Source organism: Myotis nattereri (assembly GCF_964212035.1).
Source record: "Myotis nattereri genome assembly, chromosome: 15".
NCBI classification, from domain to species: Eukaryota; Metazoa; Chordata; class Mammalia; order Chiroptera; family Vespertilionidae; genus Myotis; species Myotis nattereri.
The window spans coordinates 33,314,594-33,342,085 of NC_138090.1; the positions used below are offsets into that span (position 1 = coordinate 33,314,594).

The window sequence follows — 27,492 nt, forward strand, 5'->3', positions numbered from 1 at the left end:
CCCCAGTGGGAGATGTGCAGGAGGCAGCTGATCGATGTTTCTATCTCTCTCCCTTCCTCTCTGTAAAAAATCAATAAAATATATTTTAAAAAAAACAAACAAAAAAAAACCCTGTCAGTCAGACTACAGAGGGTTTTGCTCATTCTAAGTGCCTTCCAGTGTTTGAGCTGCTGAATACACCTCACCTGCACCAGTTTTTTTAAAACAATGTGAGCGCCAAGATGTTTCTTATTTGGGAGGGGAAAAACTACTTTGAATTGGGTTTTCAGACATTGCTAATCCAAAAAGAGATTTAGCTCTGGGTCCAGAGGAGGTAACCCAGCAAACCTGGGAAGGGGCAGAGCAGGCTTCCCTGAGAGAGCACATCTGAGGAGGAGGTAATATTGAAGATAAGGAATAAGTGTGACTGAGGGAGGGGGCACAGCAGGAATAAAATCCCAGAAGTGGAAGGTAAGTACTGTAACCGGACAACCAATGGGTCTGGGCTGCCTGTCACTACCTGAGCCAATTAAGCAGAGACAGGGTTGAATCATATGAGTGTTTATTCCAATAATGCCACAGTATGGGAGAGCAACAGGTCATCCACAAAAACCTGCTTTGCCTCCACCATAAACCAGCTGCTTATATTGGGTAAGAGGATGAAGACTACATGGGGAAGTAGCCAAAAGTGTATGTATGCCAAGTGGGCAGTTTACAGATAATGTGGGCTGCCGATATGCAAAGAGCTAGCACCCGTGGGCAAACTACGGCCCACTGGCCGAATCCGGCTGTTTGAAATGAATAAAACTAAAAAAAAAAAAAGACCGTACCCTTTTATGTAATGATGTTTACTTTGAATTTATATTAGTTCACACAAACACTCCATCCATGCTTTTGTTCCGGCCCTCCGGTCCAGTTTAAGAACCCATTGTGGCCCTCCAGTCAAAAAGTTTGCCCACCCCTGGCCTAGAGACTCTGGTTTCAGCAACAAGGTTGTTAATCTTTACATGATAATAAGCAGCTCCTGGATGTAGAGTATGGGTCACATTTCCAGGTGAGCTCCCAAGTCCCGCCTGCAACTTCCAGCCAGGTTAGAATGTGTCTTCTTTAATCAGAACAAAACAATCATGGTTAAAAGAGTATGATTAATATTTCTTACAATTCTAGTTGGTTCCCCAACGTTCTACTTCTGCCCCTATCAGTAGTACCCCAATGAGAACACTGCTTTCCTCTCCGGAAAGATTTTAAGCTGTGGATAAGTTTCCTCCACTCTTCCTCAGTACCTCTCCCACCTGCCCCTGCTATGCTTCAACACTGTCATCACCTTCTCTGGTTCCCTGTCCCAGCCTCAGTTTCCTCTTATGCACCCTCCACAGAACAACCAGATTGTTCTTTCCCACTTTTTAAAAGACTTTAAATTTTAAAAAATGAGACAGAATGCAAGAAGGCTGTTAAGACTTCTGGGATTCTACAGGATGGGACAATACAGTGGGGCCTTGACTTAACGAGTGTCCCGACTAACGAGTTTTTTGAGATGCCAGCTGTCTCTCGGCAGATTTTTTGCATTGAGTTGATAGAGTAATTTGAGTTAACGAGCTCCTTAACGAGCTCAGTCTCAGAACGAATTAAACTCGTAAGTCAAGGCCCCACTGTAGTTACCTATGCACAAACAAACAATATCCTTCAAGAAAAGGGGCGATTGACTGCAAAGGCACACAGAGGAAAGGCCACTAGAAGGCACAGAAATAAAGTGGTCATCTGCAAGCCAGGAAGAGAATCATCACCAAAAACCAAAACCTGTCAGAACCTTGATCTTGGACTTTTCAGCTTCCAAAACTGGAACTGCTGAGAGCCAGTGTCCATCTCATTGTACAGACACACATGGAGTATCAATCGTAGCCTATTTATTTAGTCCCTCCTCTGTTCCTCATTGGCTGAGTACTACGGGGTCACCTGTTTCCTCATATGTCCCCTAGGTCTTGCTGTCTCCCATTGGACCATTTAAAATATTGGGCTGAGGCCTTTCTAGCTGCCTCCACTCCCTCGGCTAGCTGAGGCAGACACCTCCAGGGTTTCCACCATGATGTTGGCCCCTGTGAGTTCTTTGTTTCTCTTCCCTCCTCCCTACATTCTGTTTGCCCTGGGGAAATTCAGTAAATTCCATCAAAAGCCAACCATGCTGGAGATGGATCACAGAGATCCATTTCCTACAAATTCCCACCTCTTCTTTTTACACTAATTGATCCTATCTTTTTTTTTTAATATATTTTATTGATTTTTTACAGAGAGGAAGGGAGAGAGACAGAGAGCCAGAAACATCGATGGGAGAGAAACATCAATCAGCCGCCTCCTGCACATCTCCCACTGGGGATGTGCCCGCAACCCAGGTACATGCCCTTGACCGGAATCGAACATGGGACCCTTCAGTCCGCAGGCCGACGCTCCATCCACTGAGCCAAACCGGTTTCGGCAATTGATCCTATCTTCATTAGCTGTTCTAAAACCTGTTGGCTTTCTTAGAAGAAGGAAGAGGGAGAGAGAATCTACATAGGTTCCTCCATTACCAGCTTCAGAGCCGTTGGAGTGGTGAGAAGCACGTCTCAGGGTCCCATCCATTACTCCTCCAGTTGGTCCATCGTCCTTGCTCTGCTCATGTCTGATAGAGACAAACTGTTATAAAATTTCAAAAGTTAGAACAGCAAGAATTACGACAAACAGTCCGGTGGAAGGAACAAAACATACAAAAAACAAAACAACAAACACTTCAATTCTGGGGGGTAAGAGATCAACCAAAGGACTTGTATTCATGCATATAAGCATAACCAATGGACATAAGACACTGGGGGATAGGGAAGGCTAGGGGACTGTCAAGGGCGGGGGGGGGGGGGGGGGGGAGGACACATATGTAATACCCTTTGTAATACTTTAAGCAATAAAAAAAAAACCATTTCAATTCTAATAATTGCCTATTGAAATATAATTTTTCTCCCTAAAATCACCCTTATATTTATTAAAGAATCAAATTAAGATCAATTTATCTATTGCATTAAGTCTAGTTTCATTTGCAAAACACAACAAGATTAGCAATTGACCTCCTTTGCTGGAATTTCATGATTGAGTCTTAATGTGCCCCTCAGGGCAGAGAAGCCAAGCCATCCAGCTGCCCTCAGGCCTGCCTGGAATATCTGCAGGGTTAGGCAAATTCTTCACCAAGATCTGTACCTGTGGTGGCTCCACCAGGGCCCAAACCCCAATCCTCAATGCTCACCATAAATATGGCCCAGCCAGCGTTGAGTGTTGACCTATGAACCAAGAAGTCATGGTTTGATTCCTGGTCAGGGCACATGCCTGTGTTGTGGGCTTGATTTTCAGTGTGGGGCATGCAGGAGGCAGCTGATTAATGATTCTCTCTCATCATTGATGTTTCTGTCTCTCCCTCCCTCTTCCTTCCTCTCTGAAATCAATAAAAATATTTTTTTAATTTAAATATGGAACTGTCATTTGACCCAGTTATCCCACTTCTATAAATATATCCCAAGAATCCCAAAACACCAACCAGAAAGAATGTATGCACCCCTATATTCATAGCAGCTCAATTTACAATAGCTAAGATCTGGAAAGAGCCCAGTGCCCATCAGTAGATGAGTGGATAAAAAAGCTCTGGAATATACCATGGAATACTATACAGCAGTAAAAAAGAAGAATCTCTTACCCCTTGAGACAGCATGGAGGGACGTGGAGAGTATCATGGTGAGTGCAATAAGCCAGTCAGAGAAAGACAAGTATCACATGATCTCACTCATATGTGGAATCTAAGTAACAAAATACACTGATGAATGGAGTGGATCCAGAGACATGGAAGCATGGAACAGAATGCAGAAACTCAGGCAGAAGGCAGGGGAGGGTGGGAGGGTGGGAGATGATCAACCAAACAACTTCTATGCATATATGCATAACCCATGGACATAGACAACAGGGTGATGAAGGCCTGGGCCAGGGAGGGGTCAGTGGTGGGAAAAGGGGGACATATGTAATACTTTCAACAATAAAGATTTTTTTTAAAGAAAAAGAGCCCAAATAAATAAAATCAGAAATGAAAGAGACGAAGTAATATCTGAGATCACAGAAATACAAAGAATTGTAAATATATATATATATATATATATATATATATATATATATATATAAAACGAACAACTATAAGTCAATAAGCTGAACAACGTGGGCAAAATGGACAAAATTCTAGAAACATACTGTGGGAGCACAGGTCTTTCTCTGCTAGGAACTGGACCTTCACAGATGCCGGGTATTGGACTGAGAAGATATGAGCAGTTGTAGGCATATAGAAGAGTCATTATTGCTGACCAAGTAGCCATTACTAAGACCATCAGACAAAACATTTCTTCAAAGTAGCTTCACAAAGTAGCCATACAAGGCAGCCCTTACTAATACAGTAGCAAACACATGAGCCATACTAAGCAGCCCCACACTGGCTGGTCAACAACACATCTTTATGCCAGTTTAGACAAAAAGAGGCTTCTTGCCAAATAGTGACATCAGTATTTGGGTTATAGAAAAGTATGCCAGCGCAGTGTATACTGAAAGGGTTAATCAAGACACAGGGCTCTAATTCAGCAGGGGCTAACAAAAGAAAGCTTGTTCTGCAGGCCTAAGCCTTGCACAAACATGCTTCTCTTGATTGGTTATTTTATAGAAATTCCTGAAGACCATAACCCTGAACAGCTTCCAGGAGGAAGGAGTCTGGAGCCAGCAGAAGGACAAAGGGCAAGACTCTAAAACTACCACCAGGGGCATGGTTCTGATATGTGTGTCAAGCCAAACCATCTGCAGCTCTCCCTACGCACATAAAAAGCCTGCTCCCTTCCCATTCAGCATTGACTCCTTTCTCGGACTCAGCCCACCTGCACCCAGGTGCCTTAAATAACTATCTTTTTTTTTTTTTAATATATTTTATTGATTTTTTACAGAGAGGAAGGGAGAGAGACAGAGAGTTAGAAACATCGATGAGAGAGAAACATCGATCAGCTGCCTCCTGCACATCTCCCACTGGGGATATGCCCGCAACCCAGGCACATGCCCTTGACCGGAATCGAACCCGGGACCCTTCAGTCCGCAGGCCGACGCTCTATCCACTGAGCCAAACCGGTTTTGGCAATAACTATCTTTTTTACTACACTGAGCCTTGAGTCAGTTCTGTGCAACCCCAGCCCAACTCTAAACCTTTCATATACAATACAATCACTGTGTCCTTGCTCATATTGACCTTGAACATCCGGCATACTCTGAACAGGGCCCCCACACTCCAACTGGCCTTGAACATTCGGCATACTTTGATTAGGGCTCCCACACATACAATCTTCTAAAACTCAATCAGGAAGAATCAGAAAACCTGAATAGACCAATAACAACTAATGAAATTGAAGCAGTAATCAAAAAAACTCCCAGCAAGCAAAAGTCCTGGACTGGATGGTTTTACAGGCAAATTTTACCAAATATTCAAAGAACTAACACCTATCCTCCTCAAAGTATTTCAAAAAATTCAAGAGGAGGGAAGACTTCCAAGCTCTTTTTACAAGGCCAGGATTATCCTAATTCCAAAAACAGATAAAGACACTACAAAGAAAGAAAATTACAGGCCAATATCCCTGATGAGCAAAGATGATAAAATTCTCAACAAAATATTAGGAAATCAGATCCAGCAATACATTAAAAAGATCATATCATACACCTTGATGAAGTGGGATTTATTCCATGGATGCAAGGCTGGTACAATATTTGCAAATCAATTACTGTATTGTGACACATCACATAAATAAAACTAAGGATAAAAATCACACGTTCCTATCAATAAAGGCCAAAAAAAAATCATTGACAAAATCCAGCACCCATTTATGATAAAAACTCTCAGAAAAGTGGGAATAGAGGGATCATACCTCAACAGAATAAAGGTCATACCATATATGACAAACCTACAGCCACCATCATACTCCACGAGTTAAATGTAAGTCGTGAAACCATAAAAACCTTAGAACAGTGGTTCTCAACCTGTGGGTCGCGACCCCTTTGGGGGTCAAACGACCCTTTCACAGGAGTTGCCTAAGACCATTGGAAAACACATATATAATTACATATTGTTTTTGTGATTAATCACTATGCTTTAATATGTTCAATTTGTAACAATGAAATTGGGGGTCACCACAACATGAGGAACTGTATTAAAGGGTCGCGGCATTAGAAAGGTTGAGAACCACTGCCCTAGAAGAAAACATAAGCAGTAAAATCTCAGACATCTCACATAGCAATGTTTTTGACAATACATCTACTGAAGCATGAGAAACAAAGGAAAAATAAACAATGGGACTACATCAAACTAAAAAGCTTCTGCACATGAAAAGAAACCACCAACAAACTGTTAATAAGGGGTTAATTTCCAAAATATAGAAAGAACCCCTACAACTCAACAAAAGGAAGACAAACAATCCAATTTAAAAATGGGCAAAGGACCTGAATAGACACTTCTTCAAAGGGGGCATACAGATAGCCAATAAACATGAAAAAATGCTCAGCGTCACTAATCATCAGAGAGATGCAAATTAAAAATACAATGAGGTATCACCTCACACCTGTCAGAATGGCTACTATCAAGAAATCAACAAACAAGTGCTGGTGAGGATATGGAGAAATGGGAACCCTCTAGCACTGCTGGTGGGAATGCTGATTGGTGCAGCCACTGTGGAGTTTCCTCAAAAAATTAAAAATGGCACAAGCTGGTTTGGCTCAGTGGATAGAGAGTTGGCCTGCGGCCTAAAGGGTGTGGGTTCTATTCCAGTCAAGGACGCATGCCCGGGTTGCAGGCTTGATCCCCAGTAGGGGGCATGCAGGAGGCAGCTAATCGGTGATTGTCTCTCATCATTGATGTTTCTGTCTCTCCTTCTCCCTTCCTCTCTGAAATCAATAATAAATAAATAAATAAACAAACAAACAAACAAGTAACTTAAAAAAAAATTAAAAATGGAGCTGCCATTTGACTCTGTGATCCCACTTCTAGGAATATATCCTATGAATCCCAAAACACCAATTAGAAAGAATATATGCACCCTTATGTTCATAGCAGCGCAATTTACAGTAGCTAAGATCTGGAAAGAGCCCAAGTGTCCATTAGTAGATGAGTGGATAAAAAAAAAAAGCTGTGGTACATTTTCACCATGGAATTCCATGCGGCTATTAAAAAGAAGGCTCTCTTACCCTTTGAGACAGTATGGATGGACTTAGAGATTATTATGCTAAGCAAAAAAAGACAGTCAGAGAAAGACAAATATCACATGATCTCACTTATATGTGGAATCTAATTAACAAAATAAGCTGATGATCAAAATACGTCCAGAAAAAAAATACATCCAGAAATATGAATAAATGGTACAAGATGACAGATCTCAGAGGGAAGGGTGTGGTGGGGAATGGGAAGAGATTAATCAAAGAATACATACTAGTATGCATAGCCCATGGACACAGACAATAGTGGGATGTAGGGTGGGCAGGCGTTGGGTGGAGTGGAGCAAAGAGTAGGAGGCGGGTAATGGGAGGTATCTGTAATACTGTTAACAAAGTAAAAAACTTGCCAAAACTGGTTTGGCTCAGTGGATAGAGCGTCGGCCTGCGGACTCAAGGGTCCCGGGTTCGATTCCGGTCAAGGGCATGTACCTGGGTTGCGGGCACATCACCAGTGGGAGATGTGCAGGAGGCAGCTGATCGATGTTTCTCTCTCATCGATGTTTCTAACTCTCTATCTCTCTCCCTTCCTCTCTGTAAAAAATCAATAAAATATATATTTTTTTAAAAAAGTAAAAAACTGAATTTTTAAATTTATTTAGATAAAGGTTTCAAATCTGCTTCTTCTCCAAGGAAACACCAAATGCAGATGACACCAGTGCTACAGGAAGGCCTGGAATTCCAGGGGCCTTGGAATGGGAGGCTGCAGCAGCTTCCATGGAGGATTTGGCAGCAGCATCCAGGGCCAAAGTCATGGCGGGGTCAGGACCGGGCTGAGGCCGTGTAACTAGCGGAGGCATGAACGAGGACAAGGAGTGGGTCCCTGTCACCACGCTGGGTCACCTGGTTAAGAACATGAAGATCAAATCCCTGGAGAATATCTGTCTCTTCTCCCTGCCCATCAAAGAATCTGAGACCATTGACTTTTCCTGGGGACATCTCTCAAGGATGAGGTTTTGAAGAATATGCCTATGCAAAAGCAGGCGCGCTGGCCAGAGGACCCGGTTCCAGTGCTCCAAGGAAGTAGCCACTGCTATCCGTGGAGTCATCATCCTGATCAAGCTCTCTAAGTGTCCCTGTGCAGCGAGGCTACTGGAGGAACAAGATTAGCAAGCCCCACACCATCCCTTACAAGAAGACTAGCTGATGTAGCTCTGTGCTGGTGTGCCTCATCTCTGCCCCAGAATTACTGGCATCATCTCAGCCCCTGTGCCCAAGAAGCTGCTGCTGATGGCTGGTATTGACGACTGCTGTCCCTCGGCCAGGGGCTGCACTGCCACCCTGGGCAACTTCACCAAGGCCACCTTTGCTGCTGTCTCTAAGACCTACAGCTATCTCACCCCAGACTTCTGAAAAGAGACCGTGTTCACCAAGCCTCCCTATCAGGAATTCACTGACCCTCTTGTAAAGACTCACACCGGAGTTGCTGTGCAGAGGACCCAGGCTCCAGCTGTGACCAACACATAATTTTATACAAGAAAAATAAAGTAAGTTAAGCCTGTTTTTTTAAAAAGCTTTCAAATCTACAGGTGGTACAGAATGAGTCTAACAGACCCCCGGTAACATCCAGATTTGACAGATGTAGACATTTCCCTTGTTTGTGTCAGACCTCTTCCTTTTAGAAATGACACTGATACAGATCAAGCTGCGGGCCCCTCTTCTCTGCTCCCTTCGTCCTCCCTCCATCCCTGGAGGGGCCACTGAACTCAGGTTGCCGTGAACCACTCCTCGGTGTATTTTGCACTTTTACACAATATGTGTGGGTACACTTGATGATGCAGAATCATTGTTTTGTTTTTTTAATATATATTTTTATTGATTTCAGAGAGGACGGGAGAGGGAAAGAGAGATAGAAACATCAATGATGAGAGAATCACTGATCCGCATGCCCCACATTGAGGATAGAGCCTGCAACCCAGGCATATGCCCTGACCAGGAATCGAAACCTGACCTCCTGGTTCATAGGTCAGCGCTCCATCACTGAGCCACACCAGCTGGGCCAGAATTGTTGTTTGGGGTGTGCAGTTGTCCTTAGTGGCTTCTACCAAATCTTCCCAGCTCTTCATCTTCCGGGCCATACCTCCTGGGTCTCTCAGTTGGCTCAGTTAATGTCAGTTGACATGGTCATAAAAATGTCCATTGCTATGAGGAAATTAAGACAGGATGGTCTAAGATAGAGGCCGGCAAACTGTGGTTCACGAGCCACATGCAGCTCTTTGGCCCCTTGAGTGTGGCTCTTCCACAAAATACCACGTGCGGGCATGCACGTACAGTGATTGAAACTTCGTGGCCCATGCGCAGAAGTCAGTTTTCGGCCTGGGCGATTCTATTTTGAAGAAGTACTGTTGATATTTGGCTCTGTTGACTAATGAGTTTGCCGACCACTGGTCTAAGATGTGCCAGATATTGATCACATATTTTAAAACTGTATATCCAAGAAGCAAGTGGATCCAGTAAGAATCCACTTCGACAATTAATGGTAATTTTTTAAAAAAAAGGTTTTATCCCCCAAAAGTAGTGTTCTATAGACTGCACTTCTTAAACTTCAATATGTAACAAATCACTGACAGATTTAGTCAAAATTCAGGTTTTGATTCAGTAAATCCAGGGGTTAAGGGGAAAGGGATTCTGCATTTCTAACAAGCCCTTGTAATGCTAGGGATGCTGACCTTGAGCATCTCCTCAGTTTGGAGACAAAAGTCATTTTGCAAAGTATACTGAACAAACTGAATACAATGGGGTAAAAACATGACTTATGTTTTTTGTCCTGTGAGTAAAATGTCAATCTCACCTTTTTGCATCAGACTCTTTGGGGATGGAGAAGACCCCTCCTCTCACAGAGGAGAGAAGGAAAGCCACTGCAACTTGTCCAACAACAGCTTGATGTAACAATGATTTCTAGGACATAAAGAGTCTCTGCTTACAGAATGTATTAGGTTTCAATCAGAAAAGCTGAATCACTAGAAGAGATATATTAGATGACAGATAGGTGATAGATGATAGATAGATAGATAGATAGATAGATAGATAGATAGATAGACAGATAGATACTAGTAGATAGATGATAGATGATAGATGATAGATGATAGATAGATAGATAGATAGATAGATAAAGATATCAGGGGTTTAACTTTGTGCAATTAGTGGAGTTGTTAAGCAGTCCCTAAGATTGTCTTAGTGTCTAATACTCACACTCGAAGTGCACATGGCAGGCAGTTAGGAAGAGAAGACAGATGTAAAGTGGGGGAAAGCTAGGACACACTGGAACAAACTTGCCTCTACCCTTGGTGGTATGAGCATCTACAGTAGAAGCTGACATCCTTCATCATGGAGCTAAACACACACCTAGCCAAGGAGTTGAAGTTGAAGGAAGAACCAGGAGAAGGTGGAATAATTGCTGGCCTGGCTGCTGCCCTTATGCAAAAATATAGATCACACAGTTCGTAGATCACACCCTGTGTGATCTACAAAATAGAAGCTACTTTATTCTGACCTCCAAATCTGGCCCAAGAATCTTTTAGCCCATCCTAATGGACACATACAGAGAAGGTAATTCCAGGATATAGTTCATTCAGCCTAGTCAAGCTGACACATTACAAAGCCACCACATAGAGGCTGGAGGAGGGTGGTGATATGGTAAGTGGTTGCTGGAGAGACGGTCACATGACCAGCTCTGCTCTCTCTTAGGTATCTTACAGGATGTGTCTAATAACCCCTGGGTGGCTTTTTTTTTAGAGTTAGGGGATGGGGGACCACTAATACTTACCTCTTATTTGGCTTTAACTTTTCCTCCGAAACATACAGAAACATTTTCTATCCTATATAATAAAGAGCTAACATGCAAATGGTTGTCACTCCCTCGAGCCCTTGCGCCCTCACGCCCTTGCCAGGGGACCTGAGGCTGGGCCAGGGGACCTGAGGCCATTCCCCCCGGCAGGCAGGGCTTGACAGGGGACCTGAGGCTGCACCCCTGCCCTGCAGGGCTTAACCTGGGGGTAGGGCCACCCAGGTCTGGGTCTCGCGCAATTTTGAGGCCTGTGCAGGTGGGCAGGGACTTGACTCTGGGTCCCATGGCGCACCCCAGACTCTGACAGGAGGGAGATTTTCACATACATTTTACTAATTTTCTTTCATCTCTGACAGTTCTATTATAGAGAAAGGGCAAACAGCAATATTAAAATATTTCTTCCAACTAATTTCTTTTTAATGTGCACGATTTCGTGCACCAGGCCAGTTTATATATAATTATGTAACTTGAATCAAGGTGCATCTGATTAGTTGTCATTACGTTATGGTTATATTTAAACAATAGTCCATCATTAAACAATAGTCCATCTTTCAGCCAATACTTTTTTAATAGACATTTTTTTGTGTGTGTGAACAGTTTTATGCTTATAGAAAATTCCACAAAAAGAAAAGTCCCCATATACCTCCTCTCCCTCTACACACATTTTCCCCTATCTTGCAGGAATATACCTTTGTTACAATTGATGACCAATAGTGGAACATTACTACTAATTAAATTGATACCTTACATTAGAGCTCACTCTGTGTTGTACTAAGGCTTTTTACAAATGTATCCACCATTACAATATCAAACAAATTACTTTTACCCATTTAAAAATGCTGTGCTTCATCTCTTCATCTCTACCCCCATCCCATGATTCCCCTTGCAACCACTGATCTTTTTACTGATCTCTATAGCTTTGCCTTTTCCAAAATGTCACATAATTGTAATCACACAGTATATCATCTATTCAGGTTGTCTTCCAAAGTGGCTGTATCATTTGGCATTTCCATTGGGAATTAGAGTTCTGTTGTTCCACATCCTCACAGCATTTAGTGTTGTTGTTTTGGATTTTAGACTTTTTTACATATATTTTTATTGATTTTAGAAAGGAAGGGAGAGGGAGAGAGAGATAGAAACATCAATGATGAGAGAGAATTATTGATTGGCTGCCTCCTGCACACCCCCTACTGAGGATCGAGTCCACAACCCAGGCATGTGCCCTTGACCAGAATAGAACTCGGGACCCTTCAGTCCACAGGCCAATGCTCTATCCACTGAGCCAAACCAGCTAGGGCTAGATTTTAGACATTTTAATAGATGTATCCCATTGTCTTAATCTGCAATTCCTGATAACATCTGATGTTGAGCAACTTTTCATATGCTTCCGTGTATCTTCTTTGGTGAGACATCTGTTCATAACTTTTATCCATTTTTAATTGGATTATTTGTTATCTTATGGTTGAGTTTGAAGAGTTTTTTGTATATTTTGGATCCAAGTTCATCATCAGATGTCTTTTGTAAATATTTTATCCCAGTCTGTAACTTGTCTTTTAATTCTCTTAATAGCCAATAATTTTTTGGCAGATAGGCTGGCTATTGATATTTTTTAAAATAGAAAAACAGCCCACAAAGTGGAAGAGGGGAGATATTTGAGAGAAATGTCAACTATTGAGAAATCAAGCATCATGGAGTAGCAACCGCTAATCTTGTTTCCAGGAAGCCCACCTGGATTACATCAGCCCCTGGCACCCTCTTCTGCTTCTCAGCCCTTATGAAACATTTGAAGCTCGACTCAGCTTCTTCCCCAAATTTCCTATCGCAGTGGTCGGCAAACTGCGGCTCGCAAGCCACATGCTGCTCTTTGGCCCCTTGAGTGTGGCTCTTCCACAAAATACCACGTGCGGGCGCACACATACAGTGCTATTGAAACTTCATGGCCCATGCACAGAAGTTGGTATTTTGTGGAAGAGCCACACTGAAGGGGCCAAAGAGCCACATGTGGCTCGCGAGCTGCAGTTTGCTGACCACTGTCCTATCTCAATGGTGATCCCATGGTCCCCTTGTCCCTGGGCCAGAGACTCCCCAGCCCTTGGATGTCTCTCCTTGGCTCCTCATAGAGATAGAGTTCCACATTGTTGTCAGTACTTCCCCTTCCTTCACTTCCGCATTTCAAGGTCTGTTCCACCTAATCCCTAGCCCTGAGTCCTGGACCTCATGCTGGATGTCCATCCCCCCAAGCCCCAACCGCCAATCAACCCCATCCACTCGGTCTCCTTTCTGCTCCACAGCCCTACTGTGGACCAGCACTTTCCTTGCTCCTCATTCTGCTCCACTCTCCTCCCTGAGTTCCCAGCTTTAGTGTCACCTCACCACCTCTCCCACCACATCCATCCCCCCCCCCCCAACAAATATTTATCAGTCCGGTTCTGTACTGGACAGAGGACAGAGTGGTGACCTAGGCAATCATGTTGAATGAAAGGTCCCTAATGTTGCCATTTTTCAGGGCTCTCTTGAGGCTGAGTGGGTTTGTTGTAATTTAGAAGACTGGAGAAAAACCAAGCAACACTTAGAGAAATGAGTTGCACAGCTTTATTACCCCGGTGGACTCAGAGGAGGTTGCCTCTCAAATTCTGAGCAAACCAATATGGTGAAAGCCCCTCTTTTATCCCCTTTTGGTTTTTTTGTCCCCCAAATGTGGGATGGGAATTCTGGACTTTTCTTGGGCTTTGCAAAAATCCCCGTGGGTTGGGATGGGGGTCTTGAGATCATATCTAAGGGGCTGGCTTGGCGCCAGTGCTAATAAGCCCCCTCTGGAGGCTGTGTCATGGTTTATGGCCTCAGGTCTTTCGAGACCAAATTCTGGGAAAGGGGCAGTGACTTAATCATAGGTTATCAAGAATGTACACTGGGCTTGCTGGCACAGATTCGGATTGCTAGCCCCCCCAAATATCAGGGTTACATTGGAATTGGCCTTTTAGCCTTCTCAGGCTCTCCAGAACTCCAGCCCTAGGGTCCCGTGCTTCCTGGGGCACCCCACAGACCTCTTACGCTCCCAGCATCCCACACTGACCCACCCCTCCTGCTTATTTTCTACCATCCCTACCTGGTGAACATCTGCTCCTCCACTGAACGCTGAGCTCCGAGCACGGAGCCTGAGGCTGTCAGCCGCCGCGGTGGCCCCAGCACAGATGTCATGGAGTGGGCCAGACAGACGAACCTGGAAGAAAGCCTGCGGGACCATACAGGGCCATGACATCTGCCCTCTGTCCCTCACTCGGACCCGAGAATCCCTGTTTCTGAAGTCAAAGAGCAGTAAGTTCGGCATCTCCTTGCCTAGTTCTCATCCTCCTAGGGTGCAAGTCCCATTTTGTCAAGAAAATCAAGTGAGCCATTAGGACTTTGTGACTTTAGGGAACAGCCAGTAGTGAGAGGGAGGACGCAGAAGGCAAGCGGGGTCCCCCGCTTTTCCACGCCCCTTCCACCTTCATTCAGCGGGACCCCCCCGGGAGGCGCCGCGACGCCGGGGACCCGGCCCGCCCCGCCCCGTCGGCGCGCTCGTGACGTCAGAGGCGGCGCCGCCGGAGAGCGCGCGGGCGGCGGCGGAGGCGCCGTCATGGAGTTAGTGCGGGAAGCGCGGGAACTGGTTTGCTGGGCTACGGAAGAGATGGAGGCGCCCGAGGCTGCCCGGGCCCCGGAGTCGACGCTGCGCAGGTGAGGGCCGCTCGGGAGTGAGGGCCACCCATCCAGGAGAGAGCCTCCGGGGTGCGAGCCCGTCTTTACGGAAGACGCGCCCTCCTCCGCGCCAGCGCCCCCTCTAAGGGCGTCCCCCAGCCCCCAGGAGTGTGTTCAGGAAGAGGGCCCTGGGTCTCAGTGAGGACGACCGGGCGGAAAGCCTCACCCTCCACCCCCGCCCCGGGAGCCGCCCGAGGTCGCAGGCACCGGTGCGGTCTAGCGAAGCCCTTCGTCACTAAGTGTAAATAGGAACTCCTGGGTCGGGAAGGCTGTCTGCACCACCCACCACCCAGCTCAGCCAGAGAGGACACTCGAGTCAGCCAAGACCACCCCATTGGAGACGAAATCTGTCGGAATGATAGCCACGTCCAATGATGACAGAGATCCCCACCCCGCCTCTGGGAGGAACCCTCTCCCAGGAGAAAGGAGGCACCCCACCAGGGAGGGAGGAAGACCGCCCCACACCCAGAGCGAAGCCCACCCTCTCAGTGACCCATCCAAGAAGGAATGTTTTGACCCCAAAATGTGAATCCGCCCTCCCTGGGAGAAGTGAGAATTCCCTAGTGAAGACCCCACCCCCACCCGGGGAACTGGGACCCGCCACACTGATGCCCCGGGTACCTTTACCTGCCGTCCCCACAGGCTGTGTCTGGGCCAGGGGGCCGACATCTGGGCCTACGTCTTACAGCATGTGCGCAGCCAGAGGTGAGCCTGGCTGCAGAAGGGCGGCTGTGGCAGGGAAGGGACATAGGCAAGTCCCACAGTAACTTCTCCTCCTACTTCTCCACTTAGGAATGTCACGAAGATCCGGGGAAACCTACTCTGGTAACTTGTCCTCAAAGCTATCCGTATTTTCCCCAGTCCCAAACAGCCCTGTCCCCACCCACAGCCTTACACCTCCTGGAAGTCCCTGTCATTCCCTAACTTCGTCCTCATTTCCTCAGGTATGGCCACAAATACAGTTCAGAGGTAAGAAGCATGTCCTGCAAGATCGAGAGGATCATTTGTTCTGGGCCAGCCTTGTATTGAGTGATAATGGGGATACTGGGTCACAAAACAGCCTTGATCCATACATTCATAGGATTTACAGTCAAGGGGAGGCAGGCATGAGCTACGGGAAAGGGAAGAACATAGATATGAGGCATCACAGCTGGTGAGGGAAGACAGGAGAATGCATTAGTTTGGGAGAGATACTGAGGCCAGGGTGGGACTTAGTATGTGGGAGCGGTCCAGGTGATATCAGGGGGGACACTTCTAAGAGATCTTGAGACTCTTAGATGAGGGGCTCATGAGGAGATGAGGACTGGGACAGAGATGTGGCATCAATGCAGAGACAGGAAACAGGTTGGGAGGGTGATCTAATTCCAGAGGAAGGGCCCAGAATAGGTCTCTAATGTTCCTGAGACACGGTAACCACCTAGGGGAAAAAAATCTGCCACACCCCTGGGCAGATGAAGAGACTCGTGCTCCACAAAGGACAGTCAGGCCAGGCTGAGCCAAGGCTAGGCCATGTATCTGGCCCTGTACCTGATCCCACAGGCCTGCCGGAAGTCGGAGCTGGAAGCTGCCGTTGCCCACCTTCGGGCAGAGATCCAGGAGTTAGACCAGAGCTTGGAGCTGATGGATCAAGAGACCGAGGCTCAGGGTAACTCATGTGGCTGAACAGATGGGCAGCAGAAAGGGTATTGGGAAGGTACTGATGACCACGCTGCTCCTCCCACAGATATGGCCATGGAGCAGGTATTGCAGAGCATGCAAGACACCCAGCGGCATGCTCTCCTCCTTCGGGCCCAAGCTGGGGCCATGAGAAGGCAGCAACGTGGACTCCAACATCCCATGCAGTGGCTACAGAATCAGCTCGGGCGCCTGCAGGACATAGAAAGGTGGGCTTCAGGTGCCCACCAGGCTGGGTGGAGAGACATTTTCCTTAGAGACCCCAGTATTCTGCCCTGACCCCTTCTTGAGTTCCAGAATTCTAGGCTCTGCTCTTTAGGATTTAAAGTCCATGAGGCCAGGAAGTTTTGTCATCTCACCCACCAGTATTTGTGCCTAGAATGGTGCCACCTATATATCTAGAACACCACTGCTGGGAAAGAAAACAAGGAACAACCCTGCCTTCATGGAGCTTACACTCTGATGCAGAGGAGACAGATGGTAAACTAGAAAGCAAACAAACTCAGTAACTGCAGGTAGAGATGAGTGCTATGAAGAAAAAATTATATAAGGGGAGAAGAAGATGCTACTCTAGGTAGGATGGTCAGAGAAGGCCTCTCTGAGGAGGTAACATTTGAGTTGGGGAAGGAACTTCCATGAAGAGGGACAGCAAGAGCAGAAGCCCTGAGCTTGGCATACGGGAAGAACAGCCAGGAGTGTAGTTCAGTCTAAGTTTCACAGGCAAGAGGGAGAGCATGAGAAGGTGAGGTTGAGAGGTGGACATAGCACCATGGAGTCACTGGAATGCAATTCATGCCCTGGTTTGGCCACTTACAGTGTGACCTTGGGCAAAGTGTGTTCCTCAGTTTCAAAGATCTATAGAAAGAATATTACCTACTTTACATGGCAGGTATGATAATTGAGTTAAGTCATGCAAAGTACTTAGAAGAGTTTCTGTTAACCATTGTTATTCTTTTTTCTTTCTTAAATATATTTTATTGATCTTTTACAGAGAGGAAGGGAGAGGGATAGAGAGTTAGAAACATTGATGAGAGAGAAACATCAATCAGCTGCCTCTTGCACACCCCCTACTGGGGATGTGCCCACAACCAAGGTACATGCCCTTGACCGGAATCGAACCTGGGACCCTTCGGTCCGCAGACTGACGCTCTATCCACTGAGCCAACCCGGTTAGGGGAACCATTGTTATTCTAATGGTGATGAGGACATATATTGTATACAAGGGTTTTGTGCAGAATAGTGATATGATCTTTCTGAGGTTTTAACAGGATCATTTAACTGCTGGGTGGAGAACAGACTGCAGAGAATGAAAGTAAGGAAGACCAATGAGGAGGCTAATGTCAACCAGCCAGGAGGTGACAGTGGCCTAATTTTGGAGATGGCCCCTGAGATTCAGACGCAGGGATCCCTGTGACTAGCTTTGCTGGCAGCAGGAGGGGACACAAACATCTGTTCTCCCACCTCCCTCCTACCAGGGACCCAGCCCCAATTGCATTCTTTCTAGGAAGGCTAAAATGGATATAACCTTTGGCCCCTTGACATCGGCAGCCCTAGGCCTGGAGCCTGTGGTCCTGGTAAGAGTCCTGGGCCATGGGGGGGAAAGGAGGGAGTCTGGGATCAGATGGGCCCCTGGGTCCCCTTTATGTCCCATCCTCTTGTTCCCAGGGTGATGTCCGAAGAGCCTGCACCCTCCGAACCCAGTTTCTACAGAACCTTCTGATTCCTCAGACCAAAGGAGGCAGCATCCCGTGAGTGTCACTGAGCCCCCAGAAACCCTACAAAGAACCTGGGCTTTGGAAGGAGTTACTTGCCTGTTAATTCATCAGACACTGAGTGTCTGGGCTGTGTCAGCCCCAGGGCCTGCCCTGACAGGGCTCCCAGATGGGAAGAGGTGAAGACAGACCCATCACAGACAGTAACAACCCAGGCAGTTAGGACTCTTGGGGGATAGGGAAGTCTAGGAGGCTCTGGGTACTGAGAAGAGACACCCTACCCAGCTAAGGAAGCAGGGAGGATGGGTCTCTGGTGAGGAGGCTTAGTAAAGGTAAAAGGTTGAGAGGGTGTTCCAGGCAAGCAGCACATGTGAAAGGGCCCATGGTCAGCAAGTTGGTATAAGAGGAGAAATCAAGTCTAATAAGCATGGATGAATTTGGTTTCCTCGTCTGTAATCTGGGCACAGGGACAGGTCCCACTTTATGGGGTGGTGATGATCATTAGAGGGAGAATTGATATATCTTGTAACATTTGCTGTCCCCTCCCCCAACCCCACAGAAGCCCTCAAGATGACCACTTTGGAACTTCCTACCAGCAATGGCTTAGCTCAGTGGAGGTGAGGGGGGCTTTCAGGAAAGACCATACTCACGGTCCCATTATCAAACCTCAGGGTGCCAGGACCTAAATGTTCATCCTTGCCCAGTCCCCTTGTGGTCCCAGCTCACAGCCCTGCCCTGACTTCACCCCTCCCCACACCAGACACTGCTGACAAACCACCCTCCCAGCCACGTCTTGGCTGCCTTGGAACACCTGGCTACAGAACGGGAAGCAGAGATTCGGTCCCTGTGCAGTCAGGACAGACTCCAAGATACGCAGATGGCCAGGTGTGTAGTAGAGTACTTCCGTAGTCGGGCAGGGCAGGTGGCTGCGGGAGCTGGGACAGGGCCAAGACCAGGCACAGTGGTCTGCTGATACGAGCAGAACTGAAATCCAGGGACCAAACCCAGGTGGGGTGGACAGTGGCTACCCTCAAGAGGCCAAGCAAGGAGACGGGGCTCCTCCCTCACCAGTTTCACCCCATCGCCAGGTCCCAGGTACCAGATCAGTCAGACTCCAGCCAGGCCCTGCCGTCCGTGATGCATCTCATCCAGGTGACCCCCAGGCACCCTTGCAGACTCTTTTCTCTTTCCCATCCCAAAGCCCACTCAACCCCCTCACCACCAGGGATGATGCCCTCCTGACTTTGTCCCCCTGCCCCAGGAAGGCTGGCAAACTGTGAGTGTGCTGGTCACCCAGCGGGGCCCCCTCCTGAAGGAGCATCACATCCTGACCCAGCGCCTCCAGAGCCTGTTGGAGGAGGTGGAGAGGTGTGCCCTGGGAGCCAATGAGAGGTGAGGGAGCTCCCAGGGCAGAGGCCACTAGGCTATCTCTCTCCCTGGGGTCTCAGAATATTGGACTTTTTCTGCCTCTGTGGCTTTCGTCCCTGCCTCCCTGCTCTCCTTGCCTTTGTGGCTCCTTGGGCATCCCCTCCTCTACTGTGAGTCTTAGTCACCTTCCTCTCCATTGTTCTCTTCTGCTTGTTCTCCAGGCAGGCATTGGTGCTGGGACTCCGGGGTTATGGCCTGTGGGCAGAGCTCAAGGCCCTGTGCGCCCATAGCCAGGAGCTGGAGGAGGCAGTCGGAAGGCAGCAGCTTCTGCTGCAGGAGCTACAGGCCAAACAGCAGCGGATCCTGCACTGGCGCCAGCTGGTGGTGAGAAGCAGGATTCTGGGGAAAATGGCAGGGCCTGGAGGAGGGTCAGGCTGGGAGCCTTATGATCCAGAACTGGGCCTCCTGGTGGGGGAACAGGCCCAGAATGAGTCTTCCAAGAGGAAACAGGACCTGTGGAAAGGGGAGGGCAGGGCTGGAGGCTGGGAGTTGGGAAGGAAAAGCAGCCCGTCTTGGTGGCCTCCTGGTTGTCCAGGGGGAGACACAGGAACAGGTCCGATTACTCATCAAGAGCAACTCAGCCAGCAAGACGCACCTGTGTCGGAGCTCTGGGGAGGTGAGTTGGGATTTGGAATGAGGTCTGGGCAGGGCCAGGTCTCCTAGGGGATGGGGCTGAGTGATCTCAGGTTTCCCCACCCATCCCTTTCCTTCCCCACAGGTGCTTGCTCTGATCCAGCGAAAGGTGGTCCCCACATCTGAGGCAGTGGCACCACAGAGCCAGGAACTGCTTCGCTGTCTGGAGGAGGCGGCCCAACATCTGCCCCACCTTCTGCTGGGCACCCTGCTGCGGCACAGCCCTGGAGGGTGAGACGAGGGCCATCCTCTGTATCCCTCCCTTGGCTGACTGTCCCACTCCAAAAAAATAATCCGCCTACTCCAAAAAAAAATTCCAGACCCCAGTGTTCCCAGGCTACCAGACCTCGCTCAGGTCCTCAGCCCCACTGTGGAATTCTAGTCCCAAGACCCACATCCAAGTTCCTGGACCTCCCAAAATTATCCCTCAGCCCCCAGAGCCTCTGCAACCCAAGCCTTCCTCTCAATGCCCCGCCTAAACTGGACTTTCCCCCCAGATTGCAGCCCCTGCCTACAGTCCTGCCATCCATCCACCAGCTACATCCTGTGTCCTCAAGGGGCTCCAGCCTTATAGTGCTTAGCCACATTCTGGGGCTACCCACGGGGAAGGTGAGTGCTCTATGCCCTAGGACAGTGATGGCGAACCTATGACACGCGTGTCAGAGGGGACACGCGAACTCATTTTTTTGGTTGATTTTTCTTTGTTAAATGGCATTTAAATATATAAAATAAATATCAAAAATGTAAGTCTTTGTTTTACTATGGTTGCAGATAGAAAAAATGTCTATATGTGACACGGCACCAGAGTTAAGTTAGGGTTTTTCAAAATGCGGACACGCCGAGCTCCAAAGGCTCGCCATCACTGCCCTAGGACCTATCTTTCCATCCCTAGCCCCACCCGAGATAGTTGTCCTTTCCCCCTTCCTCTAGGCTCCAGAGCTGCTCCTCCCAAAGGCTGCCTCGCTTCGCCAGGACCTTCTGTTCTTCCAGGACCAATGTAATCTCCGGTGCTGGGATCTGCTCCATATGAAGAACAGCCTACCGCCAGGACCATCCACCCAGGGTAGGCCTGCCCCGCTTCTATATCTAGCATCCTTGCCCATTCCCAGGACCATCAACCTCTAGAACCAATCACAAACAACACATTGCTGACACAGAGCCTGCTGAGCTCTGAGTGCTTTAAGCATGTTCACTAGTTTCATCTGCACAGCAGCCCCAGGGGGTTAGTGCTGCCATTCTCCCTTTTACAGAGGAGGGACTTGTATGCAGAGACCTGCGTAGATGCCCAGACGGCAGAGCTAAGATTTAACTCAGGCGTTCGGACTTCCGATGGGCCTGTGCTCCTAACCACTAGGTGACTGCCTATCTAATTGCCAAGTACATGCAGTATTATGCTTGAATAGTTAAAAGCTGGGATGTAGAGTTAAACTATCTGGATTCTCTTCTCAGGACTACCTTGTTGTGTAATCTCCCTATGTCTCAGTTTCCTCCTCAGTGGAGTAAGCCTATCTTACAGAGTTGCTGGGAAGACATAGTCAGGTATGAGATTACAGTCATTTTGTCTGCTCATGCGCAGTCTCTTCCAGTGCTTACCATGAGGGACAGAAAGCGTTTAAGATTCCGTTTACAAATGAGGAAATGGAAATTTCTAAGAAAAGTTGTTCTAGATTCACTCAGCAGGCCCTCAGTGGGTACCTACCAGGTGCTGGCCCCAAGAGCTCAATGGGGAGAGAGGCAAGAGTAGTCCAGCCCCAGGGGTGTCCTGGTGGTAGAATCAAACAGCAAAGAATCAAAGGGTAAATGGATAGAAGAGGTGAATTGATGAGAAATGAATCAGGGTACCATCAACAAAGTAGGAAGAAACTGTTTTCAAGCCTTCGCGCTTCAGGCTCTCTGCCTTCCCCTCTCCAAGGGGCACGGAGTGGTGTGAAGAGCAGCCCAAGAGCCAGCACAGCTGCATCCCACCTCATGGCCATTGTGAACTTTAACATGTCTAAATGGGTCTTAGTTCCCTCTGCTCCAAAAGCAGTTTTATTTTTCTTCAGCCTGATTTTCTTCCCTCAATAAATGATCCTACCCTCCTGATCCAGGTGCCTAAGCCAGAAACCCAGGAGTCATCCAATTCCTCCCAAGCCCCTAACCCCACCCACCCACCTTCAACCTGTCAGCAAGCTCTGGGTCCCATCTCCAGAATGCTCCAATCTGCCCCAACCCCATTAGCCTGTGGCTCAGATAATGACAACTGACCATAGAATGGCTAAAGAAAGTGTAAGGGTCATGCCCGGTGTCACAAGGCAAGATTGGAGTCAGGATTCAGGCCCAAAGAGTCTGATCACACTGCAGGTCTGATATGAGCCTGTTTTGGAGCTGTGGAGGGGGAGTAGAACTAATCACAGTCCCAGGGAAAACACTGGTAGAGTGAAGGGCTGCAGCAGTCTGAGGGGGGAAACCTTAGGATGAGGAATGCTGGGAAGGACTACCAGGAGGAAAAATAGTGTCTCAAGTGGTCCCTGGGAGGTAGGCGAGGTTTTGCTCAGGAATAGTGAGCAGCAGCAGCCATATAATGCAAGCCCTCAAGTACGACGCTGAGGAGCCTGGACTCTGGCTTGGGAGCACTGGGAAGCCTTGGAGGGTTCCAAGCAAGAAAGAGGACGATCACCGAGGCCTGGAGCCTAAGAGGGAGGCTGGGGATGGGGCATGCGTAGGAAAGGGGGAGGAAGCGAAGGGTCGGTCATGGAGGTCCATGGTCTGGCCGGCGGGAGGTGTCCGGGATGAAGTGGGGGAGGAGATAGTGGGCTTGCCCCTGAGATGAGGACTTGGGAGGAGGGAGAGGTTTGGGAGAGATGTTGAGGTCAAGACTAGGTGACTGGAGATTTACTTGGTGTCCCATTGACTGCAAGGCACCAGGGAACTAGAGGACTCAATGCTACCTCCTGGGCTTCTAACCTGCAGAGTTGCTGCAGATCCATGCATCCCAGGAAAAGGAGCAGAAAGAGAATCTGGGGCAGGCTCTGAAGCAGCTGGAGAACCTGCTGGAACAAGCCCTGGAGCGAATCCCCAAGCTGCAGGGGATTGTGGGGGACTGGTGAGAGGGGATTGTGGAGGACTGGTGATGGGGGGTAGGGCTGAGCTGGGTGGAACATGCCAACTCAGGGCTGGGGGAAAAGACGGGGAGGGGAAGGAGGAGGAGACTGGTGACAAGCAGGCCATGATGTGGGGAAGCCAGTGAGGGTCTGAAGGCTCAGGCCTTCCTCTGACACCATTCTCTTCCCCAGGTGGGATCAGCCAGGCCAAGTCACGCTCTCGGGGGAGCTCTGCCAAGGCCTGTCCCTGCCCCAGTGGCGGTTACGCTGGGCCCAGGCCCAAGGCATCCTGCAGCAGCTGTGCAGATGAAGAGGACACAAACAGGAGTCAAGAGCCTCATGATTGTTCACCCCAACATCTCACCTTCCTCAGTATTAAAGAAAGCATCACCTGGGTGTGTCGCCCATTATCTCCACCCACACCTGCCCTTCCCCTCATAGGCTGTTCTGCTGCATCCCACCAAAGCCAAGAGAATGGGGTGCTCTAGACCCCACCCCAGGTCCCACTGAAACTCTTCACCTTCAGCAAAGCATAATTGAGCACCTGTTCTAAACACTAAAAGTCCCTGCTTTCAGGAAATTGACATTCTAGGATAAGGAAGCTGACCACTGACAAGATAAGTAAGCCAAATATCTAGTATGTTGGAAGATAATGGCCATGGAGAAAAATAAAACAAGCTGTAGGAGGTCAAATTTTAAAGAGGGCTACACAGCAAAGGTCGCCCTCAGTAAATGTGAGAGGCATGCAAAGGCCCTGAGTCCAAATGTGCTAGTGTGACAGCCAAAGAGAAAGTGCGGTTTAGGGTGGGGTAGGAGGATTTAAGAGATGAAATTGCCTAATAGTTTTTATATAGTTTCGTTTTTTACATTGAAGTCTCTGAGCCATTTGGAATTTATGCAAATGGATCCATTTTTGTCTTACTTTATATATATTCCAATAGCACTTATTAAAATAGGCCCTGGCCCATGTGGTCAGTGGTTAGAGTGTTGGCCCGTGCACTGAAGGACTGTGGGTTTGATTCTCCAGACAAGGGTACATACCTGGGTTGCAGGGGGGTTTTTCTTGGGGGGAGGGGTAATTTAGCCTGGGCTATATTTTTTCATGTAGAGTTGCTTCCATCAGCTCTATCTTAAGCATCAGGCCCCTGGGATGTGAGCACCTTGGACCCAACATTAAGCCCTGAGTCAGGAATTACAACAACTTGAGTCCAGGGCAGAAAGGGAGGGCTCGAGGTCATGCTTCTGGCCTCACAGCTGAATGGCACTAAGGAAGTCATGATGATCTGAGTCCTGGAGAAAGCAGAATAAGGTGGGAGGTCTGGGGGACGGGGAAGGAGCGGGTGAGAGGATCTGGGTCCCAAGGGCCAGTTAGGCCACACTCGGCTCTTGCCCTTGTGCATGAGGTAGAGATGGAAGTGGAAAATGCTGCCATAAGTTGCATGCCTCAGGGACCAGCCATAACAGACTTGGGCATAGAGCAATGATGGCGAACCTTTTGAGCTCGGCGTGTCAGCATTTTGAAAAACCCTAACTTAATTCTGGTGTCGTGTCACATATAGAAAGTTTTTGATATTTGCAACCATAGTAAAACAAAGACATATTTTTGATACTTATTTTATATATTTAAATGCCATTTAACAAAGAAAAATCAACCAAAAAAATGAGTTCGCGTGTCACCTCTGACACGCGTGTCATTAGGTTCGCCATCACTGCCCTAGAGTCTAGTCTGAAAGTGGGGGGCAGCAGAGGTCAGTGAGATGAACTAGCCCCCAGGGACCAGCACTTGGTCCACAGTGTGGACCCCTCCAGAGGACATGGTCCAGGGATCCCATTCTCCAACCAACAGGGCATCCAGCCTGCCCTTCCCAAGCACCACGTTGAAGGAACCATTGGGAAAGCCCACTGCCGGCACATCCGAGGTCTGCCAGCACAGCTTGGGCACGTGGGCATCACAAGCCAGAATGGCAGCCACCACTACTACTGAGTAGTCCACACTGGTCCCATCAGGGTAGCTCCCAAGGTGTATATATAGCTTGTAACTCAGGACACTGTTCTTGCAGCCTAACATGAGGATATGGTCTCGGGCCATGGCTCTAGGAGGGCACAGAAAGAATCCCCAAACCACTTGTAGGGGGCAGAGTCGGCTGTGTCCCAGTAGCGCTGGCCCAAGTACTGGACCTCTCGGTACCTGCAGTTCTGGTAACCCTGGGAGGGTCCCATGGGGACATGTGCTGGAGACAACCGATCAACATGTTTCTCATCTCCTGACTCCTCCCTTCAGGTTTTCCACTCTAAAAATCAAGGAAAAAATATCCTCTGGTGAGGATTAACCAAAAAAAATTCAGCACAGATCAACAAAGAAAGAGAAGGAAGCCTTCTAGAGTTAGAAATGTATTACAATGAACCCTTGAACAATGCTGGGATTAGTGGTGCCAACCCCACATATAACTTACTTTGGATTCCCCAAAAACTAACAGCTTGCTCTTGACTAGAAGCCTTAGAGTCAATATTTTGTATGTATTATATACTATATTCTAACAGTATGCCAGAAAAAAGAAAATGGTAAGGAAAATACATTTATAGTACTGTATGTATTTATTGAAACAAATCCACACAGTTCAAACCTGGATTGTATAAGGATCAGTTGTATATGATGAGAATGGTAGGGTTACATAGGTGTATAAATTTGTCAGAACTCATCAAGCTGTTCATTTTTAGCTCTCTGCATTTCACTGAATTGAATTTATAAAGTAAAATTACCCACCTAAACTTTATAAAGTAAAACTTTAGGTGACTTGTTATGCCACCTTTTCATACACTAAATGTCCATGAGTGATTGGGTTGTATCTGGGTTCTCTCCAAGCCCACTGTCTGACGTGTACGCCATTCTATGGTGTTTATTTATACAAGCCTTGTAAATACCTTTTAGTATCTGGAATGGCTAGTTGTCATCATCTTATTTTTCAAGGTTTTCCTGTCTCTTGCTAATTTTTTCTCCCAATAAATGAACTTTAGACCCAACTTGGTTGGCTCCAGAAGAAATACAAACACAAATGGGAGGTTTATTGGGGTTGCAGGAAGTTTATAAATTAGGCAGATTTGATATCTTTGTGAACTTGAACCTGGCTTCCCACCTCCCTTCTCACAATTCCTCTCTTGGCCTCCAGAGTACCCTCACTCTCAATTCTATCTCTGGCTACTCTTCCCCAACCTTTATACATTTGCTTTCCTATGTGCCCCCTCCTCCCTTTATCTCAGCTCCCAAACCCCACCTTCCTACTGATCCTGGGATCCTTCCCCACTCTCTGCTTAATTTTTCTCCACATCTTATCTTCTGTTTTACTTTAGCTTTCACTGAGCAAACTTTCTAAAATGATTCCAAATCCAGATGCAGTATAGGAAAATATTGACCAAAACAAATTTTTGCATAGCAAAATAAAAAATGACCAAAGTAAAAGAAATGACAAACTAGGAACAAATTTTGCAATTTATGCCCTAGAGGGGTGTATGTGCACACGTGAATATAACATTAAAGCTGGTTGCCGAAACCGGTTTGGCTCAGTGGATAGCGCGTCGGCCTGCAGACTGAGAGGTCCCAGGTTCGATTCCGGTCAAGGGCATGTACCTGGGTTGCGGGCATATCCCCAGTAGGAGATGTGCAGGAGGCAGCTGATTGATGATTCTCTCTCATCGATGTTTCTAACTTTCTATCTCTCTCCCTTCCTCTCTGTAAAAAATCAATAAAAAATATATATATATATAAAAAAAAAGCTGGAAAGAAAAAATCCAATCCATGGGAAAATGGGCAAAATATATGAATGTACTATTTCAGAAAATATGCTCAAACTCAATCATAAAAGCAAATTGAAGCCACATTTTGATACATTTCCGATCTATCAGACTGGGAAAAAGGCAAACCAAAATTCTGGCATTTCACTCTGTTCACAAGAGTATGGGAAAACAGCACTCCAATACATCCGCAGACATACAACATGGAACATCACCTATGAGGAAATCTGCAGCAAAACTACATATGCATTTATCCTTTTCCCAAACAATCCCACTGTTAGGAACCTATCCTGGGTGAAATACAAGTTGTAGGACCTTGTACAAAACAACTAGACAGTATTCTTCAGAAGGTCAGTGGGGATAGGCAGGGGACTGGTTCAGC

General features: G+C 47.4%; 1 protein-coding gene, 1 long non-coding RNA gene and 1 pseudogene across 3 annotated transcripts; 2 read left to right on the forward strand and 1 right to left on the reverse strand.

Moving 5' to 3' along the window:
* Window positions 1-526: 526 nt before the first annotated feature.
* On the reverse strand, window positions 527-14,604 carry LOC308531039. Its single transcript, XR_013996884.1, has 3 exons — window positions 14,163-14,604; window positions 2,544-2,649; window positions 527-1,084 (listed from the first exon to the last, which is right to left on the reverse strand). It is a non-coding gene; the product is annotated as an uncharacterized lncRNA (long non-coding RNA).
* Window positions 8,068-8,666, forward strand: LOC308531354 (small ribosomal subunit protein uS5-like; annotated as a pseudogene). The gene has a single exon. The product of its transcript is annotated as a small ribosomal subunit protein uS5-like (transcript).
* A 20-nt stretch (window positions 14,605-14,624) lies between the features above and the next one.
* On the forward strand, window positions 14,625-24,319 carry HAUS5 (HAUS augmin like complex subunit 5). The gene is made up of 19 exons (XM_081107886.1): window positions 14,625-14,770; window positions 15,434-15,496; window positions 15,584-15,616; window positions 15,736-15,760; window positions 16,331-16,436; window positions 16,515-16,674; window positions 17,970-18,039; window positions 18,131-18,213; window positions 18,737-18,794; window positions 18,938-19,062; window positions 19,266-19,329; window positions 19,439-19,569; window positions 19,767-19,929; window positions 20,141-20,221; window positions 20,324-20,469; window positions 20,736-20,847; window positions 21,169-21,301; window positions 23,191-23,323; window positions 23,514-24,319. The coding sequence occupies exons 1-19, from the start codon at window positions 14,673-14,675 to the stop codon at window positions 23,629-23,631; spliced, it is 1,902 nt and encodes a 633-aa protein (XP_080964012.1). The 5' UTR covers window positions 14,625-14,672; the 3' UTR covers window positions 23,632-24,319.
* The last annotated feature ends 3,173 nt before the right edge of the window (window positions 24,320-27,492 follow it).